The sequence below is a fragment of the Acanthisitta chloris genome, unplaced genomic scaffold (assembly GCF_000695815.1).
Source record: "Acanthisitta chloris isolate BGI_N310 unplaced genomic scaffold, ASM69581v1 scaffold31818, whole genome shotgun sequence".
Taxonomy (NCBI): Eukaryota; Metazoa; Chordata; class Aves; order Passeriformes; family Acanthisittidae; genus Acanthisitta; species Acanthisitta chloris.
This window is the reverse complement of record NW_008689191.1, coordinates 25,070-42,162: the sequence shown is the minus strand read 5'-3', so window position 1 is coordinate 42,162 and position 17,093 is coordinate 25,070. Positions and strand designations below refer to the sequence as shown.

The 17,093-nt window shown below is 37.8% G+C and overlaps 1 protein-coding gene across 1 annotated transcript in view; it reads left to right on the top strand.

Annotated features, from left to right (window-relative positions):
* Nucleotides 1-218: 218 nt before the first annotated feature.
* Nucleotides 219-17,093, top strand: part of LOC103808541 (desmocollin-2-like) — a gene marked incomplete at its 5' end in the record, with an annotated part of 20,941 nt that continues 4,066 nt past the window's right edge. The window contains 12 exons of the mRNA XM_009081329.1: nt 219-303; nt 2,890-3,092; nt 3,580-3,693; nt 4,832-4,987; nt 5,882-6,026; nt 7,233-7,399; nt 9,602-9,736; nt 10,890-11,075; nt 12,565-12,824; nt 13,027-13,169; nt 14,343-14,558; nt 16,151-16,384. Of these exons, the coding sequence (XP_009079577.1) occupies nt 219-303; nt 2,890-3,092; nt 3,580-3,693; nt 4,832-4,987; nt 5,882-6,026; nt 7,233-7,399; nt 9,602-9,736; nt 10,890-11,075; nt 12,565-12,824; nt 13,027-13,169; nt 14,343-14,558; nt 16,151-16,384 (2,044 nt within the window). The remainder of the gene's footprint in view (nt 304-2,889; nt 3,093-3,579; nt 3,694-4,831; nt 4,988-5,881; nt 6,027-7,232; nt 7,400-9,601; nt 9,737-10,889; nt 11,076-12,564; nt 12,825-13,026; nt 13,170-14,342; nt 14,559-16,150; nt 16,385-17,093) is intronic.

Sequence of the window (17,093 nt, the reverse complement as noted above, 5' to 3'; positions counted from 1 at the left end):
ATGAACAAATCCAGGAGCAGTAGTCAGATCTTCTTTCTGGTGTGAAAGTTTTTATGCTCTGCTGCATAGTACTGAATTTTTAGCGAGTAGTGCTCTCTGTGCGGTTTCACTTGCTCATCTTACCAAACAAACCGAAGTCAGCTTCAGTGTCTAGTTATTATTCAAGATTTCATGTCATTGTGTGGGGTTTTTTCCTGATTTCTTAATTTGTTTTCTAGGTGCTGAGTTTGTGCTGTGACGCTTGCAAGAAAGTAGTTTTTCGTGTTCCTTCTGAACTAGAGGCTGACACATTAGTTGGCAGAGGTGAGAAACCCTGAGATGCCCATCTTAGCAACACAACATTGTACCTTTGCTGGAGATGCTGTTAACAGTGAAGGAGACTTTTTTTTTTTTTTTTTTTTTAATGGAGTGAATGCATGACTTGACAGCCAGTTAAACAGCTTGATCAGCCTTTTTTGAAGGATACGCCCTGTGTTTGTTACGGATTTGAGCACAGTCTTCGTGCATCCATTTGTCTTTTGTGTAAACAGATATTGTCAGGTTACAATATTTATTTTAAAACTACAATGGCAGAGTTGAACGTTTTCAAAATTTGGAGTCTAAGGCTTAGTATTTAAATAAGTGGCTTGATATTTCAAAGTGCACCCATAACTCGTGGTCATATGAAGAAGACAATAAATCATTTAGACAATGGAAAAGATAAAAAAGAAGACAAAACCCACATAACCCAGTACCAAGAAGCTCCTGCACTGTGAAACATGGATATGACTGCTGAGCAGTGCTGGGGCATTCAGAACATACAGGGTGGTCTGGTGCAGAGGTGTCCTGCATGCACATTTGGTTGGGAGAGTGCTCCCATCTGACTGGACAGTCTCTGTTCAGAGCAGTGTTCAGGTGGCTGAGAGGATTAGGAGAGACCAGAAAACACCCCACTCCTTTTTCAGACCTGCCTTTGAAGCACAGCTTTGAACGGTGTGGCATAGGAATTGCTACAGGGTTCTGTGATGCCTGAGACTGAATTTGAGAATTGAGAAGTGCCCTTTGTGAGTCCTACAACAACAGAGGAATATGCTCCAAATCTGCAGTTCTAATCCACATTCCTACAGAAGGAACTAATAAAATGAATTGGTAGTTCATCACAAGTACTCAGAAAATCTAGCTTTATCGTGAAAGTTAGTTGACCTTACTTTTCAGTTTTAAAATGAAGAAGGTTGCTACAGCTCTTTTGAGTTCTCGGAGGCTTTACCATTTCTCGATGTAAATAATCTTGATTTATTTAAAACTAAAACTGCATGTTATTACAGTATCACAAGAGAAATTACATAGCATTGAACTTAAATGTTTTTTTCCCCAAACATTTAGCAAAACCATTATGAATGCTCAAACGACATTACTTAAACATTTATTGAGAAATATTTTGCACTGCTAGAAGGACCATGCCTTGTCAGTAAAATGAGTCAGGATTTTCCTGGTTGTTGTAAGGTTTTTTAATATTTTTGACTTACAGGAGAAGCTTTAATGAAAAAAATCCCACAAAGCTATGGCTAGCTGAGCATAATGTTGATTCACAAACAAAATATCCACTCTGGTATTTTTGGATAAGCAGTGCTATAATATGCAGCAGTATGAGACACATTTAAGTGAGGCAGTGATATTCGCTTCAGTACTAAATTTTCACTGTACAGATGAAAAAGGAGAGGAGTCACTGCTGCAGTACCAAACACAGTCTAGGAATTGTTTATTTGAGCAGTTAAAGGATAGACTTAAGAGGAAGAACTCTTGTAATATTTAAAATTATACTTCCCATCTCTTCTTGCAGTTTTGAAAGAGGGATGAAATTTAGTTTATTGAAAATATAATCTACATATATGGGATGAAATTCTGAATTACATTTGAGAATTTTGAAATTGACTTTTATAGAGCAGTGTCCCAGCCACTATGATATCATTGAAGGAGTATTGAAAAGTTTTTATTTTGAGAACATGACACTGACACCTCTTGTACTTTTCAAGGATCATCTGTCTGGAGTTTAAGTCTCTGACTTTCATCTATGTCAGGGTGCTATATTGTTCTTGCTTAGTGCTGTGGTCTTATTGCAGTTCATTACGGGTATTCTGATTTTGCTTTTTCTTCAGCTGTAGTGCTGAATTACTTGCTGGTGAACCAAGTTTGTTGAAGTGCATAAAAATTAATTTTAGCTACAAGTGGTAGCAAATGCAGTGAAAAATAGCTGGGAAGTATGCTGAAATTACCTGGCACTTTCTATAAACATGGGATTCTGTCACGTACATATTAAAAAAATTGCTAATTGTTTGTTCTAGAGTTACTCTTTATCTCTCCCAAGTGTCTGCCTCATAATTTAAAGGCCTTTGTCGTCCCAAGACTATTAAATCACATAGTACCAGTCAGTGCTTTCCTCCTGAGGGCAAAACTTCCTAGATGTAACATCTCCATTGGGCATTTGCATTAATTAATTGTCTTCACTGATATTGTAGGGCATGGAGCACAAGGCAAATGTAATAGCTACTGATCCAATAATGGGCATGTCTGCAATGTTTTTTACATTTAAATGTGTTATTTCATGTCTGCTGCTTCAGTAATTTTACCAGTGTAATAGTGTTATGTTGGGAGATACCCATGATGCAACCATGTCCTTTAGAAAACACTTACAAACACAAGAGTGGAAAATAATGTAAACTTGGTCAAATCAGAGTGCATCCATGGGCTCTAGAATCCATATTTGTGATGCTTAAATAATGAATGACCAAATTTTTGAAGATGCCATGTGTTAGTAAATACAATTTGCTTGGGGCATTTTATTATTTTTTTTAATGAGGTATGTTATTTTTTGGCTGTTTGAGTTATTGTCTGAATATTTTATTCTTACAGTTGATTTGAAAGAATGCCTTCAGTCTGCAGAGGTTTTCAGTTCCAGTGATGAGAACTTCAAGATTCTAGAAGATGGTTCTGTGTACACAACATCTGCTCTTTCTTTGTCTGCTGAGAAAAAGACTTTTACCATATTACTTAAAGACATTCAGGATCAAGTTCAGAAGAAAATACACGTTAGCTTGGTAGAAGAAATAAAAAAGGTGAGCTTCTAATTTCAAGATACCTTTCTTACTTGAAATGGTGTTTCACATAGTACAGCTTCATGGTGGGTATCTGTAGTTGATTTTTTGGAATGCAAATAATGAGACAAAATACCAGTGTAGAGTGTATTTTTATTTAGCAATTGCTGATTATTGTCTTGCTTTAGTCAGCTATTACTGTGTTGCTTTCTCAAACGGGAGATGCTAGCAAGTAGCTTAATCAGGAATGTCAGGAATCTTAAAAGCCATGTTTGAGGAATTAAAGCAGATATTATTCATGCAAAGTATTACAAGAAATGAAAAAGCTGCGAATGCTATCACAGATATAATGAGAAATGAAGACCTTAGAAAAACAAATGATCAGGAGGAAGACTAGAGCAGAGTGAAAAAGGATGGAAATGCAGGACGGCAGTTAAGCAGGGATGTGCGGTTAAGAATGTAGGGATATATTCTTACCTGTCTTTTTATCTTCTAGACCAAGACACAGAAGACCAGGCATGCCAGAGACACAGTTCTCAAGCGAACCAAAAGAAGGTGGGGGCCTATTCCATCTGTTATGATAGAGAACTCACTGGGACCTTTTCCCCTACAAATACAGCAGGTACATTTTATATGAACCTAATTTTATGACCTAAGCTACTTTTATATGTAACTTTTATGATGAAGAAAATGAACTGTCTTGTATTCCCTGCCAATGACATAGCTGCTATTATTCCTCTGTCTTGTTCTGTCCTGTTCACTATATATCTTGTGATCTTGTAGCTGAAATAACCTGTGATCATAGTTGTTGGAGTGAACTGGAATTGTGCAAAAGTTGAAAAAAGGAGAGAGACATAGTATCAGAGAGTTCTTTGGCCTGGAAATCGGTGAAGTGTGTAATTTTTTAAAAAAGCCAAAACAATAAACAACCCTTCACTAAACATTGCCTAGAAAAAGGTTTTGTAAACACAGACTGGGGTGAATCTTACCTGCATGTCTGCATCCTTTCTGGAGCTCGAGGTGTCTACCTTCAGCCTTGAAGACTAAGTATGGGCTGTGTTCTTTGGAAAAGTACTTACTGGAAGAAAACAAGTAGGCGTGAAAGAGAAATGCAAGAACTAAAGTTATCATAGATCCATCTAGCCTTCACTAGATTACAGAGTGACTCGTAGCAGATGTGTAGAGACAAGCGTAATAACAGAGTCTGTGCAGGGCAATCATTCTACTAATCTTACCTTCCTGACTTCTGGCGGCCAGTACGTAAGGAAAGTATTTTGGGAGAAGAGTATTTATAAATAGATAACTCCATCATTACCTCCTTGGTACTTGTAATGAGGTGCAGAGAGGCTATCTGAATTGCTGTATCTCTGGACTACACTCTAGGTGGTCTCCCTCCCTCCTTTCCTCCCTCCTTTCCTCCCTCCTTTCCTCCCTCCTTTCCTCAGTGCTACACATTTAAGTCTGTGTCTGAGGTGTGCAACTGAGTCCCTCCTTTCCTCCATCCTTTCCTCCCTCCTTTCCTCCCTCCTTTCCTCAGTGCTACACATTTAAGTTTGAATTGATGTCTCTTCTCAAGTACACGCATTATAAAGGAAGGCAGTTACATGGCAGGCTGTCCTCCTGTTGTGTGAAGTTTAAGCTGCTACAGAAGTAAATAAAGTTTGGGGTTTTTTTTTGTGCTCAATAAGATTATGTAAAGGGGGAAAATGTATTAAAATGATGCTTCTGTTTTTTCTTGACTTAAAAATGTCTTCTTGTAGGTCCAGTCAGACACAGCTCAGAACTACACAATTTATTATTCTGCAAGTGGACCAGGAATTGATCAAGATCCAAAGGGTTTGTTTTATATAGAAAGAGAAACCGGAAATATCTTTGCTACTCGTGCAGTAGACCGTGAACAGTATCCAAGCTTTCAGGTACAGGTCTAAGTTGTGTAAATATAATTAAATATATTTTTTAATATTTGTCATGTGTGTATTTGATGGTTGGGTTACATGGGAGACCAGCAGCAGACAAGATCTGGAATTAGTTGTCTGTTCTGGGTAATATCCTTGGTATTGAAGGAGTGAAATCAGTGACAAATAAATAGTTGGTCATCTAGATCTTGTGTGTAGTTTTGGTTAGACTACAGCTGCAGCATAAAGATAGTGAGCCATTGGATTTGCATCACTTTTAGAGATAGTTTTTCAGGGAAGGTTAAAAAAGTCAGCAGAAAAAATAATAATAAACTCTAGATGGCTGTGGCTTTTTTGAGTCTCAAGCTGTTCAGTTTTGGTGTTTTGTTAGCAAGGTACACTGCTCTCTCTACTGGCTGAGAAGTGTAAGAAAGCAGCTAGGAGAAACAGCTTCTAAATAATTTGGTAATTTTCAGGACCTATTGCTGCATTTTATTAGATTATGTTATAATGGGCAAATAGTTATGCTGCTGTTCTTGATTTTGTTCTAAATAGCAATGTTTACATGTAAATTTGGTAAGGCTTAGATTGCCTCATAAACACCTTGAAAAGAATGTGTTCAAGAGACTTGGAAAAAGTGTGTGATGAGCGCTGGGTGGGGCAGGGACAAAGTCATTCAAATGCTTTAGTGTGTGAAATGGAAAGGGGAAAGATTGGAAAGCATTCAAAGGTTTTGTATTGCCGTCATCCTAAGGCATCAGTCACTTCCCCTTCCATATGGCTGAGGAGTCTGATCTTGAGAAGTGTATGCTTCGCACACTGTATTTCATTTTATTGACTCCTTCATTGAACTCGAAGTGTAATGATACTGCATGTGGCTTAAGCAGGGAGCGAATCACTGAATTTGTTTTACAGATCATTTGCTTTGCAACAACTCCAGATGGTTATTCACCAGAGGTACCACTTGTGCACACAATAAGGATAGAGGATGATAATGATAATGCTCCATATTTTACACAAGACCTTTTTGAGTTTTGTGTCCCTGAAAACTCCAAACCTGGTAAGAACTGTTCTAAGTCGATGAACGTAACTCAGCTCTGTTATATACCAGTATGACTAGGTGTAATCCTGCCTTTGAATTAATTTCAGTGGGATTTCCTGAGAAATATTTTGTTGCAACAAAGGCTGAGTTTGCAAAGAGAAGCTAAAGATTTCTTAATGATTAGAAATTCCAAAATGCCATCTCAGTCATAGTGAAAAGTATTATTAAAAATAGTTTTTAAAAACTGAGATAATTCAGTGTTCCTAAAACGGTATAATAACTTAAGAACATTATTACTTTTATTTTATCCAAAAATCATATGTTTCCATAAAATGTTTTTACAAGTTTCCTAAACACCTAAAAAGGTAATGTCCTAAGGTGTTAAATGTCTTTGGTTAAACTTAGTGTTTGTCCAAGCTGATGAACTAAGGTAGGACTTTTCCTGGGAGAGAGTGGGTGTGGAGAAAGTCTTGCTTCTGCCCATACCTGTAAAAGGCTGGGATTTACCTGTTACTGACTTCATATATCCGTGTAACAGGCAGAAAAAGCAAGGACAAAGGTGGACTCCAGAGAATAAGGAATGCAAAAGCTATGATTTGCCATTCCTCACTCATCTCCTAGGCTAGGGGTATAGAGTGGGGAAAGTCTAACTTGCTTCACAAAACAGGAAGCCAAGTGTCTTCCCCATCATCCCAAAAAACCCACTTGCATTTCATTCTCTGCACTGCTCTACTTCTTACTGTGTGAGTTACTGATTTAAAATGAAGTTCCAAAACCACTTGGTCTACAGGTATGTGGTACAATAGCACTCTGTGTGAGGCAGTACTGCAGTTTGAACCAGGTTAGAAAGTTCAGAACCTCCTCATCCCTCCTCATGGCAGCACCTGTTCATCTGTGTTTGAGGTGCTCAATTAGAAGTCACTGTCAAAAACACTAACTGAAATCTACACTTTCAGTATTTCTTTTGATTATTCTGACAGCTGCAATAATTACAGCTTTGTCTAAGAAGGAAAAAAAAGTATCCTGAGGATTAAAATAGATAATTTTACACTATTGCTGTATTTTACTGCTACTTACTGTGTTCTAAATATTATTTTCATTTAGAGCTAAATGACCAAAGAGATGGGTTTTTTTTCTGTGCTTAAAACATAAATACATGTTCAAATAATTTTTGCTTATTTACAGATTTTACTGTAACTAAAAAGTGCTGTATTGTGTTCACAGGTGTTGTTGTTGGAAAAGTGATTGCAGAGGACAGAGATGAGCCTTACACTCTGCATACTACGTTGAAATACCGCATTGTGTCACAAAATCCACCAATTACCCCAGCATTTTCTCTGCATGGTGACAGCGGTGTCATTTCTGTATTATTACCACAGCTGGACAGAGAGGTGATCTTTCCAGAAGTACCTTTAGCTGTCGTCTAGTGCACACAGATAGCTTCATAATCCCCTCTGCTCTGCCCTTGTTAGACCCCACCTGGAGTACTACATCCAGCTCTGGGCTCCTCAGCACAAGACATGGACCTGTTAGAGCAGGTCGAGAAGGAGGGTCCTGCATATGATCAGTGGTCTGGAGCACCGCTCTTATGAAGACAGGATGAAAGGGCTGGGGTTGTTCAGCCTGGAGATGAGAAGACTCCAAGGAGACCTCATTGCAAACTTTCAGTACTTAAAGTGGGATTATAAAAAGGGAGAGTGACTTCTTACATTGGCAGATGGTGCTAGGACAAGGAGGAATGGTTTCAAACTAAGAGGAAGGGTTTAGATTGGATGTTTGAAAGAAATTCTTTGCTGTGAGGATGGTGAGGCACTGGAACAGGTTGGCGTGAGAGGCTGTGGTTGCACCACCCCTGCCAGTGTTCAAGGCTGTCTTCAGGTGTTTCACCTGATCTTAGTGGGTGGAATTGCATGGCAGGGGTGTTGAAACTAGATGAGTTTTAAGATCCCTACCAACTGAAGCCTTTCTGTAATTCTATGAATTGCTGGCATGGAAATCACCAGATAAAGTTTGTTACCACGTTTTTGTTACCCTCTCTGAGGAACTTCTGAAACTTTTCAGAGACCTGTAATTAGTCCAAAGAGTTCCTGCATAGATACACCATCTTCTAACTAACCTTGGCAGGGGACCTCCCACTGCTCTGCTATTTGATTTATGAATTTTTATTCTTTCTGTGTTCATGAATACCATGAACTACTGTTTCCTCCTAATTAAGCTCCATTTGTGGTGCTGCTTTCTTCTTACAGAGAAGATGAACCAGTTTTTCTGGAAGTAGTCAGTCATCCTGTATGCAATAGACATATCTCCAGTATTTGAAACCTAAACAGTAAATATAACATTTCCTAAAATTTAAGTGCCACTCACGTATTCTTATCATCTGTCTTTCAAGCAAATAAAATACAGGAAATTTTTATTTTATAGAATGCCATGTGAGAGATTGTTCACACTAGAACAAACCTGACAGGCTTGTGTAATTCAAAACAATATTTCTAGCATAAGACAGTCATTCTAAAAAAAAATCACTGCTACAGGCGTGTATTTTTTGGAAAATGAAAATAGTTATATAATGGCATACTTAAATTGCTTCATGGCTAAAAATCCACATAAATAGCACGTTGCAAGATTTTGCATTTGCAGGTACAGTGCACGACTTAGCAAGAAAAAAATGCAGTGGCTGTGAGCATCACTGTGACTACTGAGGAAACTGTCACAGTGGCTACTGAGGGGAGGAAGGATTGAAAACTTAGTCCACTGCCTATATTTTGAAGATAAACTTACGAAGTAGAACAGGAGATTTCTTTCCTCCACCGGAGAAACTGAATGCTACTTCCAGGTGTTCAGAACTGGAATTACTGTCTTGAGTTACAAAGTCCCTCATTTTGTGCCTGATCCGTCTGTTCTCTGTTGTGTCCCACCCCTCCACCTGCACCCTTCCCTCTCCACCTGGTACCCCTTCCCTTGGTTGTTCAGGTATTATTAAGGCTAAAGGAAAGCTTTCTGCTGTTGTGAATCAAGTCAGGGATTTAAGTGGGCTGCTTATCAGAGGGCTCCTTGGAACTGATAAAGACACTGACTCCTTCAATGCCAGACCTGCCAAATGGCAGGCATTGCCTTATCACGTATAATCCAGACAGAGGCTGCAGCACTGTTTTTCATTCTTACTCACTGAAACGAGACATGCATTGAAACAATTTACCTTCTGGCAGCCTAAGGAAATAGTCTGTTGCTCCAAATGAGAGACATACATAGTGGATGAAAGTGCATCATCTATATCTTTCAAAACTTCAGGTTTTGGAAAATAATGCCAACATCATGCGAAGATTTATTTGATACAGGATATAGCATGCACATTACTAACAGATACTGAAGTCAGTGCTGCTTAGCCACCGAAAAATAATTTGCTGGGTTTCCTTTTGGATCTGTAGGGGAAAAAATGTCCCAAAGCTAATTGCCTCATTTTTTCAGGGAGCACTGAATTTAGAGCAGAGTTGTGGAACTGTGAAATCAAATATTTAGTTCTACTCTTGTGTGTAACTATGGGATTAAAAAAATAAGTATGTCAAACTTCTGTATGCTTTTATTCTTCTTTTCAGCTGGTACCCAGTTACACTTTGCTAGTTGAAGTGAGGGATATGGCAGGTCAGCCTTTTGGTTTGTGTACTACGGGAACAGTTGTCATCAAAATCGAAGATACAAATGACAATGCACCATCCTTCAAACAGATACAAGTAAGTCTGCAGAAATGAAATGTTTGTATAAAGGTTTTTTAAAAAAAGGTTGGTTTGGGTCATTTACCTCATGCCCATTGAGAGAGAGAGAGAATGTGACTCATTCATTCACATCTGCTACATTGCATAGTCTTAGACATCTCATAATTTAACCTTTATGGGAGGGGCACACAGAGATTGACTCCTAAGCATTGTTGTGACCACAGTACCATTTGACCAGCTTTTGGCTACTTCAGTGTTGCAACTGAAAATGCTAGTGTCAGTGAAGCAGATGCAAGGATTTTCACTGAGAATTTCTATACTTTTCCAACTTTTTTAAAAATTCTTCTACGGAAGTATTTAAACCACTGCTTGTTCACCAATAGCTATAACTTAGCCTTATGTGTTTGCTTATTCCAGCCATCTGTATGACTCAGGACAGAGTATATCTCAATAACAATGTACACAGCTCATATACCACAGAAGATTTTGCAATATGAAGTATATGGAAACTAATTCATTATTTATGAGGAATGCATGTACTTCACCCTTTCACTCACTACAGTGGAATATCATCAGTAGAGTGATAGATAAATTGATGCTGTGGAGTGTCAATCTGTAATTAACTGGGAATCACTCTTATCTGCTCTTATTGAGCTTGCATAGAGAGCAGCTCTTAAAAAAGATTAAAAAATAAGAAAAATCCTTTTATCCTTTGCCATCCAATTAGAGATGTATTTCATCCTTCTTGGCTTTGCTTTGAGTTCTTGTGGTTTGTTTATGTATTTTTTTTTAAAATTTACCCCAATACCTCTAATTCTCAGCTTGATCATGTACACAAATGAGAATCTATAGCTGATGTAACTGAGGGGAACTGTGCTAATTTGCCTTTTCTGGAAGGAGAATTTCAGAATTAATTGTGTCAATGGTAGTTCTAATGTATGAAGAAGCTGAGATTTCAACTGTGCTAGCAGGAAAGGTTTACTGTTCCACATAGAGTGTAAGGGAGGAGTGGGGAATATATGCTAATGCATGATAATATATCATTACAGCACCTTGGTAAATTGACCCCTTGGATGTAAGTCGTCTTACTTAAATATGGTGTTCCTTCAGTCCTGCGTTGTGGAACAGTATTTTCTGATTTAAATTGACTTTTTCTTCTTGATATTCCAAGTATGAAACACGAGTGGAGGAAAACAAAGTGAACGTAGAAGTACTGAGAGTCTCTGTTGTTGATCTTGATGAACCTGGTTCGCCTGGCTCAGGAGCAGTGTATGAAATTATAAGAGGAAATGATGATCAGGCCTTTGAAATTACAACAGACAAAAACACAAATGAAGGAATACTGTGTGTTGTTAAGGTAAGTGAAAATCAAACTGCTAGAGGAAAATGTGTATATCTTCACAGTTTGCGCTTAAAACCAATAATCTAGGATTCATTTTTATTCAAAAAACATCTGTTACTGTCTGGCCCATCAGATTTTCTTCTGATCTGAATTCTCTTCTAGAGCAAATTGAATTATACATGACGGTTGAGGCTTGTGTGTGCTACATAACCCACAAAGCTCACCTTCCAGACTACTCCTCAGTTTTGTGTGCTCAGAATCCAAGGAATTCCCTTTGATTTGTCGTTTCAGAAGAGCTTGGTGCTTTTGCCTGATTCCACAGGTGGAGTTGTTTAGACTTAGGGATGTAACTGAGGCTTCCTTGTTGGCTGTGTTTTTAACAAAAATAGGAGAGTGGCCAAGGAGAGAAAGGTTGAGTATCTTCTCCAGTCTTGTTCTCTATGGGAGTTGATTAAACTTACTATCTCAGCATAAAATTCTCCAGGTTTGATTTGCAGTGTAGTGACATCAGGTTTATCTTTCTGCAGTGTGAGGAAGTGCACATACATATAAGACTTTGTTTTAGTTTAGTTACTTATGCCTACTATTTTACAGATGTGAGGTAAAAAGTCCACTGCATCTGTCCTCCAGCATGTCCCTTTTCCTCTTCATCCCTCCTTTTCTTAATCTATTAAAGCTTCCATAAGAAGTAACTTCTCAGGAGGAGGTTAATGTAAGATAAATGTAAAACTTGAAGATGTAAATGGTAGAAGAAGAAATGCCAATAATTATTTTTAAAATTATTATTTATTATGGGTTTTTGTTACTGGTAGTCATTAGAACTTTTTCTAAAGCTCTGTCCCTGGTATATGAATACAGTTGATACTGCTCATATCTAGTGTGATGCTGTAGTAGACAAGAGACTAGTATGACTTTAGGATAAAATTAGCTCTATTCAAGGCATATATGATGACCTTGGAGAGGGTGTCTGAAGAATAAATAGTAGCTAGTTACTGTCAACCCCATAAATTCAGATGTATTTGTAGGTGCTAGCAAGAAGTGTGATTGACTAGTGGTGGAAAGGAAAATATATGTAATGTAAAATAATGATCAGCTAGATACGGAGGAAGAAAATCTCCCACCACATTTTATTGTTTTCTCAGTTCATTGACTATCAGTCATCTAAAAGCTAGATACGGAGGAAGAAAATCTCCCACCACATTTTATTGTTTTCTCAGTTCATTGACTATCAGAGTAATCATCTAAAATTTTGCAGTTGTGGAGTTGTACTGCTTGCCTTATTAGCTATATTTCCTCAGGCTCTTTTCTTTGATTAGGTTACAACTTGACCTTTCTTTCTTCAAAATCATGTCACTACTGTGTCTCAGGATGGATGTTCCAGAAGGATAGCTTTGTAAATAAATGTGGTACAGTTTTATCTTTTTTAATAATTGGGCAGTGGAAACAATATCAAGTTATTTATTAGTTTGAGGGAAAAAAGCCCAACTCTCCACCTTTGTTACAGGGGCTGGACTATGAAAGCGCCAAGCAAAGGATTCTTGTGATTGGAGTCAACAATGAGGCACCCTACCTGCTGGCACCACACTCACAACAACTTTCCCAGAGCACTTGCTCTGTTACAGTGCATGTCCTGGATGTGGATGAGGGTCCGGTGTTTAAACCCTGTCTGTTACGCTTAGATGTTAAAGAATGTGAAGACATTGGGACAGCTATTGGGAGATATGTAGCAGAAGATCCAGAAACTGGAAATAGTGAAGGCATAAGGTATGAAACAATATCTACTGGGGTTTTTTTTGAGCACAGCATGGGTGGAATGTGGGAAGGGGGAAATAGTTGTTGATGCTGTATGTGTGTGTGTACCTGCACACTTGTGAGTGCATCTGAATACATCTGTCTGGATATGTATGTGTGTACATACACGTGTGTATATGTTTGGGATCTTTATCAAGACAAATTATCTTGACAGATACCGGATACCACCTGGCCAGTGTAATTGGATCAACATAGATGACAAATCAGGTGAAGTCAGAACTGTTAAAGTCTTGGACCGAGATGTAGGAGAAATGAGACGAGGTCAATGCAATATCACAGTCCTTGCAATAGACAGAAGTGAGTACTAAATGCTGTTAGCATTCTTTGTGGTCTGTAACAGATGTTTAGGTGCAAATTTAGTGTGGGGACAGCTGTACTGTTTGAGACCAGTGGCTCACCTAGTCCATTGTCTTGTCTTTGAGAGAGCTGTATCAAGTGGTTAGGGAATATTATACAGCAGGGAAAGCCTATAGAAATCAGCGCAAATTATCAATGTTTTGAAAAGTTATCTGCTCCCATTTAAAATCCTTTATTAAGTTTAAATTTAGAGATTTTCCTGTGGATTCTATTCCTTTTATTTCTTGACTGTTCTTTTTTAAGTGATAGCACCTATCAGCCATGAACTTGACAACAGAGAAAGTAGAGACAGCTTTTGAAAAGAAGTTATTGACCTTGCAGATAAAAGTTCCAGCACTGTCCAAGTTTGCATATTAAAATTAAATGTAAATAATACAAATTTAAATAGTTTTGAACTTCAGTTGCATATAAAGTAAACATACATGCATGTGCAATCAAGTGTTGCTAGAGAAAGGATTAAAAAGCAGAAGGTGTAATTTCACTGGAATGCATATCCAAGCATTGACCACTTGTGTCTTGGAAAAACTGTAATTGGAAGGAATAGCTCATTTACTTCTTACATGCAGACTTGGTGACATAGTATGTGCCATTGATGAATCCTCATATACCACATGGTTACTTAGAGAGCAGGGCACAGAAAGAAGGTCACTTTCTTAATGTGCTTGTGTTCCGAGGTGGGGGTAAGGGTAGGGAAGATGTAATGTATTTCCTCCTTCCAGAAGGTAAAAGGTGGGAGACCTTCACTTTCTGCTTTTGACTCTGATTGTCTTAGTGTCCTTTACTCCTGGTTTATGAGCTCTTCATCCTCTCATTGCCCTGTTAGAACACTATGTATTCCCACACAAATACACTCAACAAAATACATTGTCTGCACATGCAGAATATGGAGATTTGGGAGCTGCTGATCTATCTACAGCCAGCCAAGTAAAGAGAAGCAGCCAAGAGAGAGCTGTGAGAACTCCCTGTCTCTGACTAAATCAGCAGTTGCTTTCTACCTTAATTCTAAACTTGGATGTTACAGTTGATCATATTTCATTGTGAAAGTTTGGACTAGAAATTAATATGTGAATGTTAGAAGTAAGTGCTAAAACTAGTTGTTTTTTTATCTCATAGATGGTAAAACAGGCACTGGAACAATTCAGGTTTGCATCGTGCCTGGAAACAAGAACTTCCCACGGATCACTAAAACGGACTATATAATGTGCAGAGACAGGAAACCAATCTGCCTTACTGCAGAAGATGGTGATGAGGCTCCTTACAGCACACCCTTTGTATATCGCATAACTGACCGTAACTTGGCTTCCATGTGGAAGATAAGTCGACACAATGGTATGTTAGGATTTCCTCCTCCTTACTTAGCTGTAGGTTGCCAGAGGAGGCTCTGCTGTGTCTCCCTTAGGTGGTCTGCAAGAACAGATTAGGTGAACCTGTGTTTGAAATCGGTGTAGCCAGTGGGGCTAACATGGGACTAACTGATGATCCCTAGTGGTTTTTTAATTTCATTTGCTGTACTGGAAATTAAGAGTATTCCAGAGGTAAAGGGGAACAGCTAAAGCATTCTTTAACTGTCCTGGGTTTGAAATGGTTTGTAGTAGTTAAGATGATGACAGAGGCAAGGAGAAAGATATTATATCTGTATCCTAAAGCATAAATAAGAATCTGTCCCCAGTGTCCTTGGGTCAGCAATCAGCCGCTGTTTGAAATGATGATGTAAAAAGATAGATGGGAGAACAAAAAAGAAAGGTGTAATGCATTGCATCAACACCTCTGGAAAAGGAATTATAGATTCATAATTCATAAGGAATTTAAGAATGAAATGGCTAATACACTAAAGAAAAATACAACTTTTTTTAGTCTTATATTGTGGTGGAGAACAGTAAAACTGAAAGCTTACCTAAAATTGAATAGAGGCTGAGTAAAAAAAATACCCTGGAAGGTTTTTTGTTAGTACTGCTGTCAGCCAGCACACTTTTGGTAAAGCTGAGATGGGTGAAAGAAAGCCTCACTATGTCCTTTACTATATTTGTTATATTTTTATAATTTTGATGAAAGTAGATAAACAATTTAGTGCCAAAAGATTCACTGTTTCCTATAATTTGTTGATATAAAAAGTTATAGCTGATGGTGGTTTCTTGGTGGGTTCCAGATGATGGCAACAAGAGCAGCATGTTCATTTGCCTTTCAAAAGTGAATGTTTGATGGAACACTATGTCACCATAGTAGCAAAAGACAGCAAATTCTGAAAGCAAAGTCATCTAAGACTGTCAAGGTTTATATTACGCAAATTGAAAAAATCATTTGAGATGGTACATGTTGTTATATATAGCTCATCATAAAGCAATTGCTAAGTACATCAGTGTCTGTCTTGCAAATCTTTTTTTACAAATTATTACTTTAGCCCCTTAAAACACGTGGTCACTAATCATTGCCACTAAGCAGGGCAGCATATTAAATGGATTTTACTTCCCACTGCAAATAGCCATTCTCACTGAATATAGCAATAGAACTAAAGAGTGGAAGAGGTGTACGTTAAGTTTACAATTAGTGAATCCAATCACACTACCAAAAGTCTTTTTAATAAATGTCACTTCTGTTGATGGTCTTTACTAGTAAGCCCAAAAAGCATAATTTTCTATAATGAGCTAAATCACCTTGAGATTTTCAAATCATATGTTTTCAGAAGGATGCATAAGGTTTGCTTTTTCAATTGTAATGTTTTAAAGATGCTAAAAGTGTAAATCCTTCCAAGATGTCATTTTGTGTCATCCATTTATCTAACTTATACTAATGCGGATCTGGTAGCAATACAGCTACAAACTATACAGAGCAAACAGAAGGGAAGATTGTGATTATGGTCACATTTGTGACAACTGAGTTGCAGGTATTGTTTACACTATATCTGGTTTTGTCTTTTTTTACAGATAATTCTGTGTATCTTTCACCAAAGGGTGATATTCCATTTGGAGTTTATGATATTCCTGTAACTGTGATGGATAATGGAGGAAAGGTAGGCGAGAGCAACATAAGAGTTAACCTCTGTGATTGTGTTACACCAACCGAATGCGATGGCAGCACCCGTCAGCTTAGTGGTGGAAATGTTACTCTTGGTCTCTGGGCCATCCTTGCTATGATCTTAGGATCACTATTATTGCTGTGTAAGTACACATTTTTAAATACAAAGTGCAAACTGCTTAATTTTAAAATCAACTTTCATCACTGACTTAATGTACATCCTCTATTTGTATCAGTATCACAGGCTTTTTGCTTTCACCTTGTGCTGTAGTTACTGTGCAGGGATTTTTGTATATTCTTTTAAATATTTTTTGTTCTGTATATTCATGTTAGCAAGGCTAAAAACCTTCATTCAGTGATTGAACTGAAAGAGGATGGGATTGTAGTACTTCTTAGATCAAGCAAAGTTTGTGAGTTTCTAGAAACATTTCAGCTTCTAGAAACATTTTCAGTTTCTAGAAATGCTGAAATCAATTTCCTAGAGCATTTTGTGATCTATGTTGTGGATTAAAACATGGAGTATCCGAGACATTGGATTTCACAAGGGATTTTACAAGAGCCTGTATAATGTTGAAGGACCGGTTGGATGCTTCCACAACAGACCCAACCCTTGAATATATATTGACTGCAGCAATTATTGGAGTTGCCCAAAATCTAACAGATTCTGAGAAGGTAGTATTGCTGTTAACCAGTGAGTGTGTGGCAGTGATAATGTAAAACCAAACCACATCATTTTATTATCAGAATCAGACATAGTCTGATTAGTAACATCTTTAAAAAGGACATACTACAGGAAGTAATATTTCAGAGTTTGGTTTTTCTTTTTCCTTTCTTCTTTCTATTCCTTTTTCT